This window comes from Mirounga leonina, unplaced genomic scaffold (genome assembly GCF_011800145.1).
Source record: "Mirounga leonina isolate KUSES-001 unplaced genomic scaffold, KU_Mleo_1.0 Mir_418, whole genome shotgun sequence".
In the NCBI taxonomy this organism is placed as follows: Eukaryota; Metazoa; Chordata; class Mammalia; order Carnivora; family Phocidae; genus Mirounga; species Mirounga leonina.
Genome location: NW_023270739.1, coordinates 10,481,116 through 10,503,100, shown reverse-complemented (window position 1 = coordinate 10,503,100; position 21,985 = coordinate 10,481,116). Strand labels below are relative to the sequence as shown.

General features: G+C 44.8%; 1 protein-coding gene across 5 annotated transcripts in view; it reads right to left on the bottom strand.

Annotated features, from left to right (window-relative positions):
• The window catches only part of LARGE1 (LARGE xylosyl- and glucuronyltransferase 1), a 514,447-nt gene that overhangs the window by 216,106 nt on the left and 276,356 nt on the right, over positions 1-21,985 (bottom strand). For all 5 annotated transcript variants that reach the window (XM_034987635.1, XM_034987636.1, XM_034987633.1 and 2 more), the window contains exon 6: positions 1,850-2,021. In XM_034987635.1, the coding sequence (XP_034843526.1) occupies positions 1,850-2,021 (172 nt within the window). The remainder of the gene's footprint in view (positions 1-1,849; positions 2,022-21,985) is intronic.

Here is a 21,985-nt window from a genome sequence, read left to right as displayed (position 1 = left end):
GAATATGGGCACTCACTGCACACAGCCACTTCGCCTCTCCAGCAAGTCAGAGCACGATGACCTCCTCCCCCATGATGCCCTCCCAGCTGCCTTTTCCAGTCCCCTCCAGGAGATGTGGTAACTCTCATTTTTGCTCATCTCTTTATTTCCAGAGCCCAGCATACCAGCGACACCCAGCAGAGATGCAATAAATATCTGCTGAATAAACACATCACTGAATACCGGACATAAGTGTGAAAATGTATCACAGAATTATTTTTTAAAAACTGTCCCCCAGCGGTGCCTGGGTGGCTCAGTCAGTTGAGCGTTTTGACTCCTGACTTCGGTTCAGGTCATGATCTCACGGTCATGGGTTCGAGCCCCATGTTGGGCTCTGTGCTGGGCATGGAGTCTGCCTGGGATTCTCGCTCTCCCTCTGCCCCTCCCTGCAATTAAAAAAAGAAAAAACAAAAAACCTGTCCCCAAGGAGTTCAATGCAGTCAGAAAAACAAGCAGAAATGATGGGGGAACTTGAGAAGAGATGCACACAGAAGCATACGTATGTGCATTCTGGTCTCAACTCTGGTCTCAACCCTGCATGCCTTCAAGCTTCAATTTCCTTGTGACTTGAAAGGACAGATCCCAACATTCTATGAAGAAGAGACCAGAGCGGAGACACACTCAGTTTCAACAGTTTTGCTAAATGACGTCTTTCTTAGTGTCATTACTGACAGGGGAAAGGAAAGTAAGTTTTGATCCTGACAAGGGAAAGAGCCTGAGGGTCAGAGTGCCTCCCCCATGATATGCTGAGGACTTTTTTTCCAGTTAGCCTAGAGCTAAGAGTCCCCTCCCACCTCCCACCCCCCTGAAAGAAGCAGGCAGAGACTGGAGTAGGTGAGGAAATTTACTCTTCTGTCCATGAATGGAAACAGAAACCAACTGGAATATCCTGTGATTTATGAAAATGCGGTGATTTTATATCACTGAGTAGTATTTCACCTTCATAGGATAAGGAGCTACAGAGAAGCAGGAGGAGAGATTTTAAACACGGAAGCCAGAATGCAATTTTAAAAAGAAAACTAAGAAATAAAGAAAAAAAACTCACTCCCAAATTTATCTCTCATTGCATTTGTCTAATATAGAGAAGAACTTGTAAGAATGCAATTTTAAGGGAGACATCTGGAAGGGGGATTAAAATAAAAGCCCAAGATTTGTGCTAACTTGTCACTTCTCTCACGCATCCATGCCAGAGTCAAGTAACACCAACTGGGCTCACAATTCCCCGCCATGTAATCTCATACACCTTGAGGCAGTGACAAGAACTACAGTGATGGCTAAGAAAAAACTAACTAGACAAGAAGGAATGTCTTACAAAGCCAAACTTATATACCTCCTTAAAGTGGTAAACCACAACATTAATGAAAGCAAAAGCCGTAAGAACATTTTCCAACACTATAATCAATACCCATCTCCACCAACTCAAAGGCCCTTCTCGGCAATCAACGCATCATTTGATTAAAAAAAAAAACCCCAAACTGATAAATGCAGGTAAGTCAACACTCAATTACCTGTATACAAAATATACACACTTGACATTTATCTCTTACAAAGCATCCTAAATTGGGTTCTTCCTATAAACACCAACATGACCTCTTCATTTACTAAAGAAACGCAAACCAATTCCAATTTGATTCGAACATGCTTCAAATGCCAGTAGAGTTGATACTTAACTAGATTTGTAACTCCTTGTCCATTTCATCAGCATGACCTCATTAAATGCGGGCCTCACATTAAAAAAAAAAAATACAGTCATTTTTCTTGGCATGACAACACCTTCAAAGATACCAGGAAAAAATGGGGCTACAATTACCTTTGAATTTGTGGAACACGGCCCATAGCTCTGCAATGTCGGTCGCAAAGGTAATATCCGTGTCAAGGACAATGACCCTCTCCAGGTTGGTGGGAAGAGTCTTGGTCAGGACGAGCTTCATCAGACCATAAATGCCAGAGTAGTGTTTGTTGGGGATCCAGGACACTTCAGACTACACCAGGCAGGGAAGAGGAGTAGAAAAAAGAAAAAAAAAAAAAAATTACTTTTTTTGCATAAACATTATAAACAGTGCCTGGGACATAAAAAAGCATTCAATAAAAATTTGCTGAGTAAATGAATATTTTCTTAAAGATTTGTTTATGTAATTTATGGTTTGGCATGTGAAGTTTATTGGAAGAAAATGCATCTGAATCAAGGGATAGGAAAAGCAATATTTATGAAATAACTATTATTTGCAGACGCTATGCTCAGATTTTTTTTAAATAAAATTTGTATTATAGAAATTATATAGGCTCACTGGAGAAAAGAGGACTATGTTACAAAAGAATAAAAGCATAAAAATTGGATCATACTCTATTTTTTTTCAAATAGCACCTAATTGTTCCAAGGTAGATCTATTTCTTTCAATCACATTCTGTTTGTCATTAAAGACTGCTACCTTAGTGGCCTCGTTCAAGCTTATGCTTATCTATTTTTTTTTGAGCTGTAACTGAAGCAATTAGTGTTGTTCTGTCTCCTGGTTCTCAAGCACACAAGAAGGACTTGGTCAGAGGCTACGCAACACTCTTCACTGGGGAACAAGAGAAGACACACCCAAGGAGAGTAACGAACAGCCTACGGAGAGTCAGCACTGAAATCCACGATGTAACAGGACACCAAGGTCCCACAAGTGGGTACATCTGTCAGCAAGACACACATCTCGGTACCACTTGGTACCCAAAGGCAAGGCTGAAAATAATACATAATACAAGTGTGCTGAAAGCTCTCGAAGGTACAGGTCATATATGAAAGTAACCATGGGTATGGGCTCCATCCTAGCTGCCCCAGGGAGCTGCCAACCGTTCAAGCCAAAGCACACTTATTTTCAAGAAGTTAACACTGATAATGGAACTCTTCAGCGGAAAATGTGGCCGCCTTATTGAAATTCCAAAAAACATTCACCCCTTTTGTCCTTATAAGTCCATTCTGAGGACACTGTTCTAAAAAAAGTCACATTTAAAAACGAGAAACCAGTTTTATTCCCAAAGATGTTCATCACCATGTTATAAAAGAAACAATCCAAATGCCCTGAAACTGGACAGTTAATTAAAACATGCTTTTTTAAATCCGATAGCATGAGCAATCTAGAGCTATGAGCAATCTAGATTAAGATGTACTAAAAAAAAAAAATCTTGCATGTGATGTTAAAAGAAAAAAGGTAAGTTTTAAAATTTCTTTTGCTTAATAACATCTACGTATAATCAAACAACATGAAAACACATCCATCCCAATTTATGCTGAGAAAGAAGAAACAGAAGCATGGAATCATAATACTAATAGTGGTCATTTTGGGGATGATGGGTCCCTCCTCTAGATAAATAGTATGTATACACCCCCATACCACACATATGTATTTTATCACACTTTTCAACTTTTTAAAATGAGCAACTACTATCATTGTAAAGAAAAACCAAGCATCGCATTCTTTTTAAACATACCAATATCGGTGATGGTGGGAAAAACAGGGACACAGACCCTGCCTTAGGAAAGCTATGACAAAGGACCCCCGTGGTAACTCACACGATCCAGCCCGTCCCTGAAAACCACTCCATGTTGTGTGTTCATCCTCAGTTTACTTGAAAATACCATGTCAGCTACTCCTTATCCTCTCAATACATGTGCAATTTTTGACTGGTGGCGGGGGAAAGAAAAAACATAAACCGGTGGACAAAACTGTTCATCACGTGTCAGTCTCAGGAAAAGAACCTTGAACTCTGTCTGTTGTCCCCATCACCGTGTTCCCGGGCAGCATGGAGGAAGGAAAGCAGAGACAAAAGCCAAAATCTGAACCCCAGCCCCATACAAGGCACTGGTCTTTCTAAGCCCCAGTTTCTTTCCCTATAAAAAGGAGACGATGCTTCCATTGCTTGGTTTGTGGAAAAATCAAAGGAGATGGAAGGATGCGAGGGTTCAGCCCACAGAAGCTCCCACCCTTCTCCTGACTCCCCTCAGTGTGTTAAGTGTTTGCTTCATACTGAAGGGGGTGCGGTGTACGGCAGTGTTAAACCTTGGGTTCTGGAGTCAGGCACAGGTGGATGCAGATTCCGGTGTCACTTAATGGCCGCGTCACCTTGGACAAGTTGGTCCGGCCTGAGTTTCTGTCGTCTATGAAAGGCAGTTACTTGTACTGTGTGTTGTACTGTCAGGGGGTGGGTGTAAACAGCACATCCAAACTGGGTGATCTGAGGAAAATGGGAAAATAAAAGAACTATTGACTGAAACGGACGCGTAGGGCCAGCAGCAAGGAACCGTGTTGCACCTGGGAAGACGTATGAATAAGCCACAAGGCAGGAGCCGTGAACTTCGGTGGAGGGCCACGGACGACTTGTGGCAATTTCACGGGCCAGAGCAGGGAGAGGCCTCTCTCTCAGCCTCTCTCCCCTCCTGCCCACCCCTCTCCCGCTGGGGCGCCCCTCCGTACAAACCCAACTGGACGCAGAGGGAATGTGATCTCAACCTGTCACCGAACTGAACGAATGATGGCAAGACCACAGCTCAAGGCCTTCTGCTGAACCACCATGCTATCCGTGAGGTGGGCGGGTGGGCGAACGGAAGGATGGACAGGTGGGTAGATGGGCAAATGGCACAGGAAGGTGAGTGATTTGTCTACAATCCCTCAGTGGGTAAGATGCAAAGCGATAGTCAGAATCGGCCAAGGGAAGGTTTGCCTTTCCTTCCCCAAGCCACATCATCCTTCCTTTCGAGCTAGCATCCTGACGCGCCATCAGCTTAGATCTGAGGGCCGGGGGCTCCTCGAGTTAAGGGCCTCCAGTGGGCTTTAAAAAACTCTTCCTCATGAAAGCTCCAGCCTTTGGAACTCAGCTCAGCTGCTCCTCTCCCCTGAGGATGTGCCTGAACTGAAGCTTGGCAATCATGGGTCCACGCGGCAGAGCTGTGCTATTTAATCAGACCTTTGATTAACTTATTCATCTATTTTGGTTACCATCAAAGCAGGAGAGCTTGGTGAAGACTGAACGCCAGAGCGCTGGGTTGAGCCATCTAATTAGATTGCCCTGACTCTCAGCTTTATTTTTAACACACATGTGAGGCACTCAGATGCATCACCGAACAGTAGGACGACAGGAATAAATTAATCTCAACATGAGCCCAGGCCGGAATGTCGCCCCAAGTCCCCGACTTAATACATAATCAATTAAGTCAGAGTGTTCAACTAGAGGTAAAGGAAGCATTCGGATGAGTTTGTATTCAGAGAGAAAACCCCAGAAAGAAAACCGAGGAATCTATGGGGGGAAAGAACGTGTGGTTAAGAAGCAGATACACTTATTAGAAATGGCCCTCTGTCTTAGAAGTACAATATAATATGTCCCCCACCCCTGCCTTAGTCTAATCCTGCTCTTCTTTCAAGCCTCAGCTTAGAAGGCACCCCCCGCCCCGCCCCGGTCGCCACCTCCCCGGGGCCCCAGGCTGGGCAGGGGCTCCTTGAGCAAGCTGCCCCCCTTCCTCTAGCACAGCATGCTCTCACGCTGTGTCTGATTTTCCATGTCTCTCGCCAGCTCTGGGCTGGAACTCCCTGAAGCAGGGACGATGTCATTTTTGCTGTGGTAATAACATAGTCATTACTCAAAAAATGTATGATGAACGTGCATGACTGCAGAGCTGACCAGGCCTGGGTTTAAATCCTACCTTTGACGTTTTCTGCAACCAGCAGCAGAAACATCCGTGACTGCTGTAGCCCAGGGTCGGTCTGGTGCAACGGGAGAGACGTGCCTTGTCGAGCCCCAATGCCCGCCCTTTAGCACCAGTTCCATCATTTTGCCTCTGTGAGGCTTTGTTTTCTCATCTGCAAAATGGGGGCTTGGAACACTCACTTTGCAATACTGCTGGGAGAACGGCAAGGCATCCAGCCTGATGCTGGGCGCCCAGCCGGCCTCTGCAAAGGCCACTTCGCTTCTCCCAGTGAAGGTCTGTCAGCACTGTGGAGGCTCAGATGATTCGCGATGTTGAGCTTGATAAGAGCAGGAAATGATGCTACCTTTGATAGTGAAGGGGAAGTCAGGAATGAAGATGGTTTTGTCGGAGGAAAAGAAGTCACTCATCACCTCTCCCTATACTCCTAGATTATTTTTTTAAGGTTTTTATTTTATTTACTTATTTGAGAGGCAGAGAGACAGAGATCGAGGAGGGGCAGATGGAGAGGGACAAGCAGACTGAGTGTGGGGCCTGAGTGGGGACTCGATCCCATGACCCCAAGACCTTGACCTGAGCCAAAATCAAGAGTCGGATGCTCAACTGACTGAGCCACCCAGGTGTCACAGAATTTTTTATGATTATTTACTTATTTTAGAGAGAGGAAGGGAGGGAGGGAGAGAGAGAGAACACAGCAGGAGGGAGAGAGGGAGAGAGAATTTTAAGCAGACTCCCTGCTGAGCACGAAGCTCTGGCGGGGGCTCAATCTCATGGCTCTGAGGTCATGACCTGAGCTGAAACCAGGAGTCGGTGGCTTAACCAACTGCACCACCCAGGTGTTTCTCTTACAGAGATAACAAAATCACAAACTGAGATCTTGGAAACTCAAAGCCTCCTCTGGTAGATCTCCAAGTTGGACTGTACACCTTTGGTTTTAGGAAGAAAAACCTACTAACATAAAATGTACAAACAAACCAAAAAAAAAAAAAAAACCTTCCACCAGAGTGGGTGGAAATGTTCACCCATGCAACCTTTGGGACAGTGTCTTGGGACAACCCTTACTGGTATCGAATCTCATTCCCACCCTGCAGTAAACTTCAGTCCAATCAGGGACATAATTCGTGGGGTCAACAGAGGGAAGACCATCCTCAGAGGCATACTGCAGACACCTGGAGGGTCTGACCCCCCGGAGGAGCCTGTAAGGTGACAACACCTGGTGAAGCAATAACCTAGCATGTACTTCATCGCTATAAACACACCAAAGGGTTTCTGTAACTAAAACAATAATAAAAAAGAAAGTTAGGTTTCTTTTAATGGACAATTATCCTTGCAATGGCTGTTGATCATTCTAAGCGGCATGTTCTAATTTAATTAGCAAAACTGCAGTTGTGCCCAAGAATACTACCTAACGCGCTTACACAAAGGAGAATAAGCAATCCCAGGTTTTAAGGGCTTCTTTGCAGAGTAGGAAGCAGGGGATGCTCCCAAGGGAAAACTCACCTTCCCCAAACTGCCAGTTCCGTGGCAGACAGACCCCAAGGGGAGTTTCTATGAAGTGCTGCAGGGGATTTTAGGGTTCATCTGATGCTGGGTGGTCCACAGAGAAGTTACTCAGAAAACCTGGCCAGGGTAGTAACATGAGCATGGAAGGATGTGAAGGAAGGTGATGTCTCAACATGATGCCAGGTTTCCCACCTCTGACAGACAAGGCAAAGACAGGAAGAGGGGCTGGTTTTATCAAGGAATGGTGTGCATTTCTTCTTGAAGATGCTGACTTTCAAGAGGCACCAGGATGCCCCAGTAATGAGAACAATAGAAAATATCGTCTAGCATTTCCTGAGCTCCTCCTGGGTGCCAGGCATTGCATTAGGAGCATTCTGCTGACTACTTCAGTGACCACCCCTGGCCCCGCCAGGCCGCGAGTCTACAGGTCAGGGACTACTACCCCAGTGCACAAAGTTTAGGGAATGAGGACCCAAGTCCTTCCTTATCCCATCTCTCAGTCCCCAGCCCGAACCATGGGGAAATGATGAGCTGTGTCTCTCTCTCCTCCCTTTCCACTGCCCCGGTCCCAGGCGTGCTCCCCCCCCCCCCCCGGGTTCCTGCATCGTCATAACTGAGCCCGTCTCCATCCAAACCTTCATTCACCAGGAAGCAGCTTTTCATGGCAATTAGGTACGAAGGCCTCGGAGTTTCATATTCCCGGCTTCCGAGTCTCTCTGGGCCTGAATTTTCTCATCTGTATAATAGGAATATTAGTAGCATATCCTGCTCTCTTCCTAGGGAGTTATTTTATTTATAGTCTGTAAGCTTTTCTTCATCATCCTGGAAATATTTATTGCTCAAAATAGATTTCTCACCCATATCAACATTTTCCTGTGGATTACAAATCACCTTGACACATTTTTAAAAATTAAAAAAGAAGTCGTCCTCGCTACAGAATGTTCGAAAAGTCATTTGCCTTTTATGTTGTTTCTGAGTGGTCGTCTTGGCAACCAACCTGTATGTTCAACACATAATTGTTAAGAAAGGAGGGTGAGGAGCTCGGATGAGGCGGGGACTCTGGGAGACGACACGGAGGAGGGCCGTGGAACAGGCTTGAGCTCGGGAGTCTGACTGGCCAGATTCCAAATCCAGCTCCACCATCAGACTGGCAAGCTCATTTCTCAAAGCCTCCACCTCGTCACCCATAGAGGAGAGAAAATGACACATATCACTCAAGGTTTGGGAACATATCCAATGAGGCAGGAGAACTACAGGGGCCCGGCACAGTGCCTGCCTCATGCTAAGGGCTCAATTTTTAAAATGCAAGCTTTTAAGCCAATTCACAGTGTGCACTCTGGAGTCTGCCTGCCTGGGTTTGAATCCTGGCTCTGTCACTTACTAGGCTGGGTCACTTCGGGCAAATCATGAAACCTCCATGTACCTCACTTCTCTCCTCTGTAAAATGGGCATCTTTACAGTGCATACTCCATTGGATTGTGAGAATTCTGGTGCTACGTGTTGGCTATTGTTGTTCATTGTTAATATTACAAAGATATTTAAAGCAACAGAAAAGATGAGATTCACATCTACAAGATAGAGTCACATGCATTTGTATTTACCCTTGCGAGAAAAAAAAAAATCCACTTTAGCTCAGTTGGGATCGTTTAAATAAGCATTTCTAGAACACTTAATGTGGGCCAGGTACCAAGGAGAGGCTAGGGACCAGAGTCCACGATGCATAAAACATAGCTAATGCTCTTGAGGAGTCTATGGTCTGCTGGATATTCATTATCCGCTCCTGCATAACAAGCTACCTCAAAACAGCAGCTTAAAACAGTAATATGTATTATCTCACAGTTTTGGTGTCAGGGATTTGGGAGCTCATAAGCTGGGTGGGTCTAGCTCAGGACTTCTCATGAGGTTGTAGTCAAGATGTCAGTTGAAGCTGCAGACATCTGGATGCTTGGGATCTGCTTCTAAAATGGCTCCCTCATACACATGTGGCAGTTGATGCCGGCTCTCCAGAGGAAGCCTTAGCTCCTTGCCCCACGGACCATCTGGTAGGGCAGCTTGAGTGTCTTCACAACATGGAAGTCGGCTTCTCCCAGAGGGAGTGATCAAGAGAGAGCAAGAGAGAAACTAGGGTGTCTTTCACGGCTTGGCCTCAGAAGTGACCTGGCGTCATTTCTGTAAAGTCTTCTTGGTTCTACGGGTCAGCCCTATGCAACATGGTTAGGGACCGGACGAGAGTGTGAATACCGGTAGACAGGGATTACTGGGGGACATCTTCAAAACCAGTTACCACATCTGCAATTCTAGAATGGCATGAACTGGATTACGATGAATTCCAAGTGTATGTACAGCAGCAGAAATATAGTTGAAGGAGAGAGTCAGGAGGGAAGGGAGAGTAACCAGTCAGAGATGTTTGGAAGAGATGAGCCTTAAATCTGGTGTTAAAAAACGAGTTGAAAATTGAGTTTCTCAGACACTGAGAGGAAAGCAGAATAGGAGAGAGATTACCATCAGTGAAGACACAGAGATACAAACAACTGTGTGTGTGGGGGGGTTTGCAATAGTCTGATATACCTAGGTAAAGCCTGGTCTTAGAAATGATGGAGAAAGACATAGAGAGGCAGGAAAGGGTCAAGTGCTGGAGAATACTATATGCCATGCCAAAGAGCACTGGACGGTGTCCTAAAGATGGTGGGAAAAACAAAAAGGATTTCACTAGCAGAGACATGACCTCAATATTCTCTAGCAACCTGTGGAGGGAAAAGATTAACAGAAGACAGCTCAGAAGCATCAGAACCTTGGAGGATGCCTAGAGAAAATGCAGATTCTCAGGCACCTGAGTGGCTCAGTCGGTTAAGCACTCGACCCTTGATTTCAGCTCAGATCATGATCTCTAGTTCATGAGATCGAGCACTGTGTCAGGCTCCCCCATTCAGCTTGAGATTCTCTCTCTCCCTCTTCCTCTGTCCCTCACCCCACTCACATTCTCTAAATTATTAATTAATTAATAACGGGGGAGAAAAATGCAGATTCCCAGGATCACACCCAGAGGTTAGGATTCCATCAGGCCTGGGGCGGGGCACAGAAATCTGTATTCTTCTGTTTGTTTGTTTGTTTGTTTGTCTGGCAATCCAAGAAATAGACTCTTAACTATATAGACCTGCTGGTTACCAGAGGGTGGGTGGGGGAGGGGAATGGGTGAAACAGGTGATAGGGATTCAGGAGTGCACGTGCTGTGATGAGCACCAGGTGTTGTATGGAAGTGCTGAATCACTATAGTGTACACCTGAAATTAATATTACACTGTATGTTAGCTAACTGGAATTTAAATAAAAACATTTCAAAAATTAAAAGAAATCTGTATTCTCAGCCACAGCCCCAAGTGGTCCTAAAACAACTGTCCCCAGACTACACCCTAGGACACACTCCGTTAGGAGACACAGTAAGCACCGTATCTCTCAAGGTCTTACTGGTTGGCTCATTTACACTGGATCACCAACCAGCTTACTACTGGTCCGAAACAAGACACGAGAGAGCCCAAAACAAGTGTACCACCTGAACCTGACACAGCTGGATGTACAGGGAGAGAAGATCTTTCTCAAAGATTAATACGAGAAAGAGCTGATGGAAGATCAGGAATTCTTTAGATAACCCTATACCTCATGCGCAGTTTAGTCTGTGAAGCCAAGAAGGTTTCCTGGCTGTCCTTTTTTTTTTTTTTTAAAGATTTTATTTATTTGACAGAGAGAGACACAGCGAGAGAGGGAACACAAGCAGGGAGAGTGGGAGAGGGAGAAGCAGGCTCCCCGCAGAGCGGGGAGCCCGATGTGGGACTCGATCCCAGGACTCTGGGATCATGACCTGAGCTGAAGGCAGTCGCTTAACCAACTGAGCCACCCAGGCGCCCCCTGGCTGTCCTTTTTTAAACCTAGAAATCTCATTTTCCTAAAAGCCACACTAGGTCAGCGAGACTGAAATTCTAAAGAACCGTATCAACAGGAGAGCTGAGTTACATATTTCACATCTTCCCACAATGGAAGCTTGGAAGGGAACCTTGTAAGAGCCCCCAGGCTGGTCTTTTCAGGTGACAGCGTTCGACACCAAGCATCAATGAACATTATTCAGAGCTTACAACTCCAGCCTAAAATAAGGTAGCTGGCTTCCACCTGAAATACTCATTATTCACAAATCTACTGAGAAACCATCTTCCATAAACATAATTAATTCTGGAGTGATGACAAAGGTAGGATGAATCAGGAGGAATGTGAGCATGGATCTATAAACACATCCCTCCTCATATCGGTGGCAACAAAACTCGTGCCTCTCACACCTGACAAGAGGCGTTCTGTATTTAGCTCCGTGAAGCTTGGGGGGATTGGTCGCCGGAGCATTTACGGATTGCCTGAACATCCCTCGGTACTTCACATTATGAAATGAAGCATTTCAAAGCACTGGGAGTTCTGATTTGTGAACTGGACTGTTACAGTGGTTTAATTTCCGGAAATATAGCTGCCTTCTTAACTAATAGATTTTTCAATGCACTGAGGAGAAAACTGCATTAGCTCCTGCGTAGACTGGACTTAATATTTTTAGAAGCTGCAATTCTTCTTATTACAGGGCACAGTATGTATTTATGGATGTATACTTAGCACAGTTTCTGACACACAGAGGCACTCAATGAATAGTTTTGCAAAAGTAAAACAACACAAGTACACAAGCGATGCTTACTGAGAACTGTTCCTGGGGATGGGGATACGGTGGTGAACCTGCTGCGTTCATTGATCATTCATTCATCCTTTCAAACACCAGAAGGCTGCTTAAAGAGACAAAGCCAATTATTTCAAAAAGCATTATTACAGCATTCAGGATGGCGGTTTATATTAACAGGGGCTGGAGGTGGTAGGGGGATGGGATAAGGAAGGAATGGTTCTGCTGATACCACCCTAGTTCTAAGTGAGACGGTGTGGTGTTTTTATCAGTGTTGGTCATAACCTGTTTATCTGCAGACTTCAAATGTGTCTCTGTGCCTGTGTATACAGAAAGTCATCACGGGTGGTCTAGGAACAAGAATGCGACCTAGAGAGAACACAGGATTTGGGAATTACAGAGACCAGGACTAACCAGCTAAAACCCACCGCCCCACCCCACCCCACCCCACCCCACCCCCACTCTCTCTCACTCTCAACTCCTGCTCAAAGTGCTAAAAATGGAGATAATCATTTTGCTAGTAAGTGCAAGGGGGAAAAAAAAACCCTCTTATTTGTTTCCCTGTTACTATATTTCAGCATGCATTCTTAACAAGGCAAAATTGCTTCTTGTGAGGCAAAAAAAAAAAAAAAAAAATCTTGGATATTACCATGATTTGTTATTAAAATCTCACAGGGGCGAGGGGGGTGCAATTAGGAAAAAAAATGTACCTAAATAGGCTCTTGGGGAGCAGGTGATAATAAATATTTTTAATGGTTGAGAAACTTTGCTCTACAGGATTATATGACTCCATGCTAGGCACAAGCCTGAGAAGTGTACAAAAACACACAAATATACCAAATACCTGAATCCAAGTATTAGCATCTGCTGTGACCAGTGGTTCTTCCTGAATTTACTCAGAAGGCAGTTTAATCACAAAACATTACAGGGGTGCCTAGGTGGCTCAGTCGGTTGGGCAGCTGCCTCAGGCTTAGGTCATGATCCCAGGGTGCTGGGATCCAGCCCCATGTGGGGCTCCCTGCTCAGCGGGGAGTCTGCCTCTCCCTCTGCCCCTACCCCTGCTCATGCATGCACTCTCTCTCCCACTCCTCCCCCTCTCAAATAAATAAATACAATCTTTAAAAAAAATTACAGCTATCTGTTCTCAACTTCATCTAGAGATTTTAGGGGAATACCTGCCTATGCTCCCCTCCCCCCCATTCCTTCGCTCCCATTCCTTCCTTTGCCAAGAACCTTCCAAAAGGCAGCCTCAGAGGCTACAATTAATGAGGCACCATGCTGTTCTGCATTAATAAGGTGCTTTTCATTTTCAGAGGGCTTTGTAAACCTTTGGAGGTGAAGCTCTTGCCTGTGACACTCTCCGGTCCCAGCTTCAGAGATCCACCCCATGGGTCAATTTAACTCTAAATGCATGGGAGGGTAACCCTGAGCCAGTAAAGAGGGTTAAAGGAGGGTGAACCAGAGGTGCCACTTAATTAATTTCTGGCTGGTTTAAAAACTGTTTTCTCTCACAAAACATGGAAGGTGAAACTCTCCTGGTAAAGTGGAGATCCAAAGGAAATCCTTGTCAATGGTGGTGAGAATGTCTCCTGGCTAACACCCGAAATCACCCTCGTTTACTGGTCATCCCTGAAAAGATGGTGCCTTTACTCAGCATTTGTAATACATCTAACAAACATTAGCCAGGAGTCTTGTTGTAATTTAAAATATTTTCACCTTGACCATGAAGCTTAGACATTCCCTCTTATAACAGGCCCTTACTATTTATATGAAGGGTTGTCAAGGAAAACAGGTGTTGAGGATAGCTGTCTAACTTGTCTAGATTTAGGACTTATCATACAGGAGAATGCAGAAGGGAAATGAATGTGATCCTTAGAAAGTACTACAGAAGATGGTATGTGGCACAAGATAATTCCATTAAGCCTGTACTTTCCACTTGGGGATTTGGTTACTGATCAAAGGAATATTCCTAATGCTCTAAAATCCCCCTTCAAAAAAAAACCAACAAAAAAACCCCCACCTAATTCTGAAAGTGACTCATTTATCTAAACATTCATTGTGTGTCCCAAACTCTCTACTAGACGCTAAGGAAAGAGCAGTGAATGTGGAATGCTCCTATTTCTTAGGAGATCACAGATAAAAAGGAAAGAGTGTTATTATATTTATGATAATAACATGTCATTTGTTGAATGTTCAGTATGTAACACACACCAGAAGCAATTTATAAATATCTTTTAACTCACACAATAACCCTAAAAGGTAGACATCGAGGAAATCACCCAGTCTTAAAGAATTAGAGGAGCTGGGACTAAATCTCAGATTTGACTCATTCTGAAAATCTTAATCATTTTGAAAACTGACTCAAATAAGATATTCAAATGATCATCAGGCAGTGAAAGCTATAAATGAAGTCTCACCAGAATTCCTGGGGATGGAGCAACTGATCGCATCTGGAAATAGTTTACAGCCAGAAAAGGCAAAGGTGACTGAGACATGGAGCTCGAACTTTTAGCACAAAAGAACATTTCAACACAGTCACAGTCAACGCAACCTGTGAGAGTCGTATACCTTCCCAGAACAGATGTCTCCCCAACATCTACAAGACTACAAGTGACCAGTAAGATGCTACGAAGAAAACCGTGAACACCAAAACAGAGCAGAAAGGGAAGATTGAAAAGTAGATCCAAAGAGTGTTACAATGAATTCTTTTTTTTTTTTTTTTTTAAGATTTTATGTATTTATTTGAGAGAGAGAGAGAGCAGAGCAAGTGAGAGAGAGAGCGCGCATGAGCGGGGGTGGAGGGGCAGAGGGAGGAGAAGCAGGTTCCCTGCTGAGCAGGGAGCCCAACTGGGGCTTGATCCCAGGAGGCTGGGATCATGACCTAAGCCGAAGGCAGACATTAACCATCCGAGCCACCCAGGCGCCCCAGGAGTGTTACAATGAATTCTTGATTTCTGTTCCTTAGCACCTAAAGGGAATACCAGAGAAAAATATCAGCCTCTGATGCTCAGCCTTTATCGGAACCATGCTATCAAGGGCCCAGAGCAAAGGTCAACTTCTCTAGGACACCGATGAAGACCAACTGGAGGCCAGGTCCAGCACGGGCTGCACAGGAGAATCACCTGATCCTACTACTGGGTCTGCCCCAGAAAAGCTGGTGGTGGGGCCTGGCACTGCTGCTGGTCTGGGTTTGATGAAGAGCCCAAGTGATGCTCATGTGCAATTGAGGGCAGGACCGGGCCATGGCTTTTTGGGTGCTGTTTTGTGTTAGTAAAGCCTATCAAATGATTCTTAGGTGCAACCAAGCCTGAGGTACACAACAGTGCGGGGAAATGAACCAACCAATCAATTCTAACTCCTAGCTGGGCAATCCAGACCCAAATGAACGATGGCATAAACTCTGTTAACTGGTTCTGTTTTGCGGTTTGCATAGACACTGCCAAGTTCCTATACAGAGTATTTTTGTCGTTGTCTCTTTTAATTCCCTGGTTTGGGAGCATTTAAGCACTCTTGATCTGGAAGCAACATGGCATAAAGAAATGAGCACTGTACTCAGAGTTTGAACACACACGCTAGGAGGCGGGTCAGTTCCCTTCTCTCTCAGATCCTGCACCTGAAAAACAGACAACACTGCTCGCTTGTTCTGGGAGACTGCAAACCAGAGGATGTATATGGAAGCACCAAGCCGCGTGCCTGACAGAATCCGCATTCACAGCTGCTAGTTAGTTCTGAATCTAGAACGACTGCATGACCTGACAAGTAGAACAAAGGCCTGAGCACAGTGAGCAAGCTTGAAACGCTGGTACCTTACCATGTCTGCCACCACTGGTGATTTCCTATCGCTCCTCAATAATGGCTGGTTTTGGAGGGTAGGCCTTATGTATTATGTATATGTAATGTAAAGGCAACAAGCACAGTCTGGGACACAATGTACGTTAGGTAATAACACCATATTAATAATAATAGGGGATGAGAAAGGGGAGTTTCAGCAGTGCTATTATGCCTGTGAATAAGATGTTGATCACCGCTTGCTATTTTCTCTTCAAACATATTATTTAGCCGGTAGTGAGCATATTTAAAACCCACTGGGGTTCTTGAATTGAGCCTGGCTGAGTGGTTAAATCCAATGAAAATATCCTAGTTAGAGGAGGTTTTTAGCAAGGGAGTTGAGTATATAAAAGGATATTTAACAGGTCAGTTTGTGAAGATGTCCATCTTTCAAAAAGGATAATGGGAATGATGAGGATAATGCATGCACAGCATCTTTGAGTTTACAATGCACTTTCAGATGATTTCATTTGATTCTGAAAATAACTCTGTGAATTAAGCAAGAATTCGTATCCCCATTTTACATACAGGAAACTGAGACTTTAGAACACCACTGTCCAAAGTTAAACAGCCAGTAAACGGTAGGGTTGAAACTCACCTCTTGACCTTCAGGAAAAGCACTTCTATGAGGCCCCCGTGTCCTGCTTTGACCTTATCATGGTAAGCAGATGGAACTGATAGACCAAAGTATTGTCCATAGTTGCTCCAGCAAGAAAATGCACAGTTTGACACCTCTGGGCACCCTTTTTTTCCCAAAATTACATTGGTGGTATGGTGCACACACCAAAGGATGAAAACTTGAAAAATTCCAAGTTCTCTTTGTGTAGAAATAATTCTGGCTTGCTTCCCATGTTTCAATTAGAGAAGAAAGACAATCTGGCCTTTTAGTGTCCCAAATGAGGTAAGAAAGTGAGGAATGGACATCACCATGGGGTCCACAGGTAATGTGTCCAGAACAGGCAACATCTGGGTGTTGCTTATGTGACACATGACTGAGAATAAAAAGACATAAGTCCATTTGGTTGATCTCTGAGCTGGTAGCTTGAATTTTCTACCCCATCACCTTCAAAGAGCTTCAAAGTCAGGGAGTGTCTCAACAGCGGACTTACCCCTGATTTTGTCTGATTTGGGTTTACTCGTTCTCAACTAGGGCTGATTCTGCCCCCTATGGGGTCATGTGTGGTTGTCACATCCTGAGGGGAAGACAGCTAGGCATTTAGTGGGTAGAGGCCAGAAATGCTGCCCAACACCCTCAGATAGGACAGCCCCCACAACAGAGGCTTATCTGCCCCAAAACATCAATGGTGCTATGGTTGAGGCAACTTGGTCAAAAATACTAGTGAAGGGCGCCTGGGTGGCTCAGTCGTTAAGCGTCTGCCTCCAGCTCGGGTCATGATCCAGGGTCCTGGGATCGAGTCCCGCATCGGGCTCCCTGCTCCGCGGGGAGCCTGCTTCTCCCTCTGCCTCTCTCTCTCTCTCTCTCTCTCTATCTCTCATGAATAAATAAATAAAATCTTTAAAAAAAAAATACTAGTGAAAACGTGAGGTGCCTGGGTGGTGCAGTCGGTTAAGCCTCGACCCTTGGTTCCTGTGCAGGTCAGGATCTCAGTCAGGGCTGTGAGATCCAGCTGTGTGTTGGGCTCACGTTCAGTGGGGAGTCTGAGGATTTTTCTCCCTCTCTCTCTGCCCCTAAATAAATCTTTAAAAAAATACTAGTGAAAACTTGAAAAATGTGTATAGATGAACAAATCAAGCGAAATCTTGATTTGATCCTAGTACCAAAGTACAAGTTTGCCTCAGTTTTGACCTATTGGAAAATACTGCATTTCCCAGAGTTAATGAACTACCTCTGAGGAGGAAGAAGGCAAGGGTTTGAAGTCCTCAGCATGGTGAGCTAAGGGAAGAAAAGTGGCAACCCCATAACATAAGACGGACTTCCCTCCACAAATAAGACAGAAAACTAAATGAGGCTTATAAAGAAAAGAATACAAGGTTTAGACAAAAACAAGATTGCACAGTGGCTGATTCAAGGAGGGCTCTCTTGGGTCGCAGCAATGAGCTTGATGGGACTGAGGCTGTCCCTCACCCAGCAAGAGGGATTTCATGTTTCTACTAGGCCCAGGCACCCCCTCCACCCAGAGCATAAGCCTCATCCTAAACGCAACTTCACATAGAACCAAGAACTCCAAGCTCCAGGTGCTGGGCACCTGTTATTACTTAGCATCCTCCTAAACACTTCTCCCTAAGCTCAGGCTCTCTTGTACCAGAGTCCCAAATGTTAGCTTCACTCCCATGCTTTCCCAACACAAAGCAGGGCAGGTTCCTTCTGCTGGGTCACAGCCCCAGATCCACCTAGCTGTGTCCCAACCGGGCTCACCTAAAGAATGATGCACTTATGCACCTGATGATCCTGCACTACGCAATTATTTAGGGGGAAAAAAAAATCACAGTATCAGCACTTCTCCAACTTGGTCAGCTCCCAGTCACACACATTATACTCCCTACCTACCATCTCTAAGTGGGTATCTAGGTGACAGAACTCTTGCTCTTCCCACTAAAGCATGCCCCTGTGTCAGTTTCCCCCCAATATAGACAAGACTACCATGCACCCACCAGCTTGTTCCAGAATTCTAGGAGGTGAACTTGATTCCTCTCTCCCTCCACTGACACATTCAACAGGTCCAAAGCTCTGTCACTTCAGCTGTAAACAATTAATCTGCCTTTAAGGGTAGTCAACTGAAAGGAAGAAGGCTGTCTAAGGAGGAGACTTTTAATTAAAACACGTCTAGGGGCGCCTGGGTGGCTCAGTCGTTAAGCGTCTGCCTTCGGCTCAGGTCATGATCCCAGGGTCCTGGGATCGAGCCCCGCATCGGGCTCCCTGCTCGGCCGGGAGCCTGCTTCTCCCTCTCCCACTCCCCCTGCTTGTGTTCCCCTCTCTCGCTGTGTCTCTCTCTGTCAAATAAATAGAATCTTTAAAACAAAACAAAACAAAACAAAAAACACGTCTATACCTTCTCTTTGAGAATGGTCATAGCAGCAAGTCTGGAGTAGATGAACCAATTCTATTCGTTATTTTTCACTCATACACCAAGACATCCTGCCCCCAGGACTCATACTGTTACCAGGTCACCGGTCCTGAGAACCTTAAGATCAGGGTCTTGGACTTACTCATTTTAGTAATGCCCCACAGCACAATGAGTTGGCATTCTGTTGCAAGTTATCTAATAAATAGCAGAAACAGAACCTCAGGAAGGAACTTGACAATGCTCATCCCATCCAGCTCCCCTTTTGCCCTCAGACCCACTGAACAGATCAGGGACATTAATTTTTAAATGGATTCTGCACACTGCAAAGTCAAAGTTCAATTTTCCAAATATAAGGCCAGTTAGGTCCACACTCATCTGCTACTAAGCATGCTTCTCTCTGCCTTGTGTACCCTGTGGGCAATTCACATGCACACATGTATCTCCTCCATCTGAGCATCCCTTGTGGCAGATTCACTATTTTACCTCAGAAACTCCCCTAGTGCCTTCTAAAATATTTTGCGGGGACGCCTGGGTGGCTCAGTTAGTTAAGCGACTGCCTTCGTTCGGCTCAGGTCATGATCCTGGAGTCCCAGGATCGAGTCCCGCATCGGGCTCCCTGCTGTCAGCAGGGAGTCTGCTTCTCCCTCTGACCCTCCCCCCTCATGCTCTCTCTCTCTATCTCATTCTCTCTCTCAAATAAATAAAATCTTAAAAAAAAAAAAATAAATAAAATAAAATATTTTGCGTATAGTAGACATTCACTTTGTTTGCTTTTAATTCAAATGTGGGCATACTGGCATATGGATACTGAAGACTAGAAGGTAAAAGTAATCTAATTTTTTTTTCCCATAGGCATCGTGAAGAGTCCTGGAGGATAGTCTTTGTGAACTAGTTTATTAGTTTCTTCTACCATCAAAAGGTCTGGCCTTCCTAGGTGGAAAAACAGAAGGCCAGGCAGATAAAAGAAATGCATTTCTTTCTTTTCTGACAGAAAAAGTACAATGATGAGGGTATTAAGTTTTATAGCTAAGCTCAGCAGATAATAAGCAAAGGATTCCTGCTTGGGGAAAGGTATGCGCTTCTTTGGGCAGTGAAAGCCTCTCATTAATTCACAGAGCCAGACAAAAAGCTCTTACGCCTTCTCTCCACCCTCTTCCTCAAACCCTCCTTGTTCCAGATAATGATGTACCCAGCATGGGTACACCCCCCCTCTTTCCCCCTTCGCTTCTGGAAGTCACACTGGCTTCAAGATCCAGCTCCAAATCCCCTGTCTCCCGGGAAGCTGGCCCTGACTATCCAGCTGGTAACTGACTGGTACCGCACCACTCCCGATTTCATTCACCGACACTAAATTCCTGCACAAGACATTCACTTTTCTACGTCTGGACTCTGCTGGAACCCTGCGCATTCAGCAAATCCTTATCTGCTGATGGACTTGTACCAAGGTATAGATCTGAGTCACTTCCTCTTAACTGAGAAGTCAGCACCTGTTAATTAGAGTTAGCATCAGGTTTCCCAAGTCAGCCATTTTCGCTGGGCCACCGAGAACATGGAAACCACGGGCAGCGCATCTACTTGAATCTTGGAGGGGCCGGGAACTTCCCCAGAATAAGTGCCTTGGGAAATCCCAACAAAGTTACCCAAACCAGATTCTGAACGAGTTAACTCAGAAGTCACAGACTAAAAAGAGCAAGTAAGGAAAGAACAAAATATGCATTTTCTAAATATGCATTTTCTTCCCACAACAAACCTACAAAGGGAAGTTGTGAGAGACTACTGGTTGCCTACTCAGAGCAGCTCTTCTAGTTCTCTCTTGTAAAGGCTGCAAACATGCAGACACGCAGAAACCCTCACTTTCCCAGGCTCCCCTGTAGACAGGATGTGGACACATGGCCATCCTGACCAATGCACCGGAGGGGAAGTCTGTTGGGAGATTCTGGGAGGAAGATTTCCTCCCCGAGAGAAGAATAAGGCTTTTGTTTTCCTTCCCAATGTCCTGAGAGCAGAGGACTGCTGGGTTTGCTATGACCAGTGGACCATGAGGAGCCCAAGAGAACCCCCAAGAAAACCACCATCTCTCATGGAAGTGCCAATTACTTGCAAGAAAAATGAATAGGTTAAGCCATATTTACTGGGATAGTTCTTCCTTTCTTTTTCTTTTTTTAAATTGTACCAAAAGCAATCTAATTGATATTAGATCATCATGGGAAAGCCCAGGAACCACAACAGTTCTGTACCTTCTCTTTGGGAACTGTCATCACATAAAACTGTCTGAGTCTACAATAGATGAACCAGGTCTATTCTGACCTCACAAATAATGCAAGTAAGAGTCGCTGGGGCTGCACAAAAGAGCATGAAGCAATTCCTTAGTGACCTGCTTCTCCATTGTACTGGTCCCTTGTACAAGGACATCTCAAACATGATCCAAGCAAAAAGGGTGGATTTACGAATACACACAGCCCCAAGAAGTTCCTGGGTGTTCTTCCAACCACATTCTCCCCTGCAAGACCCTCTCACAGAAATGGCAGCACGTGACTGCTACCATTCACAGGCAGGAGAGCCGAACCCCACAGTGTGCATGCGCTCTCCTACCCCTCAGCACGCCATGCTGCCCACCACACAGGGAGAACACAGTTTCTCTTCCAGTTACCTGCGTGATATCATTATGTTCTCTTCGTGTTTCTCCTTCTCTTCCTTCCTTCTTTAAGAAGGAAAAATATACTTTTAAAACTGTGCTAACTATATAAATTTCGTATAATACGGCAACAACAAAAAGAACTGGAGTCCCTATACCCAGAGAAAAACTATTAAATGGTGCCCTATGTGTTTCCTTTTTTCAATAATTATGTAACTATTTGGATGACCTTAAATTTGGGGGGGGGGAGGAGTAGTTTGTGTCTTTTTTTTAATTTAATATTACATCACGAGTATTTTCCCTCTTCATTGATTCAAGCAACATTCAACTTTGTTATTAAACCACTAAAAATCTCATCAAAAAAACAGACTTTGAAAAGCTTCAAATATCCCATTGTGAAAATGTACCACAACACTACCCTTTTGCCACTATTGGGATTTAAGCTGGGTCTAATTTTTGCTACTGTAAACAAACAATACCATCATGAAATCCTTTGACTCCACCTCTTTTTCCTCAGGGCAGGGAATGTCTGCATCCTGCAGCTTGCATTTTTTTTTTTTTAAAGAATCTTGAGAA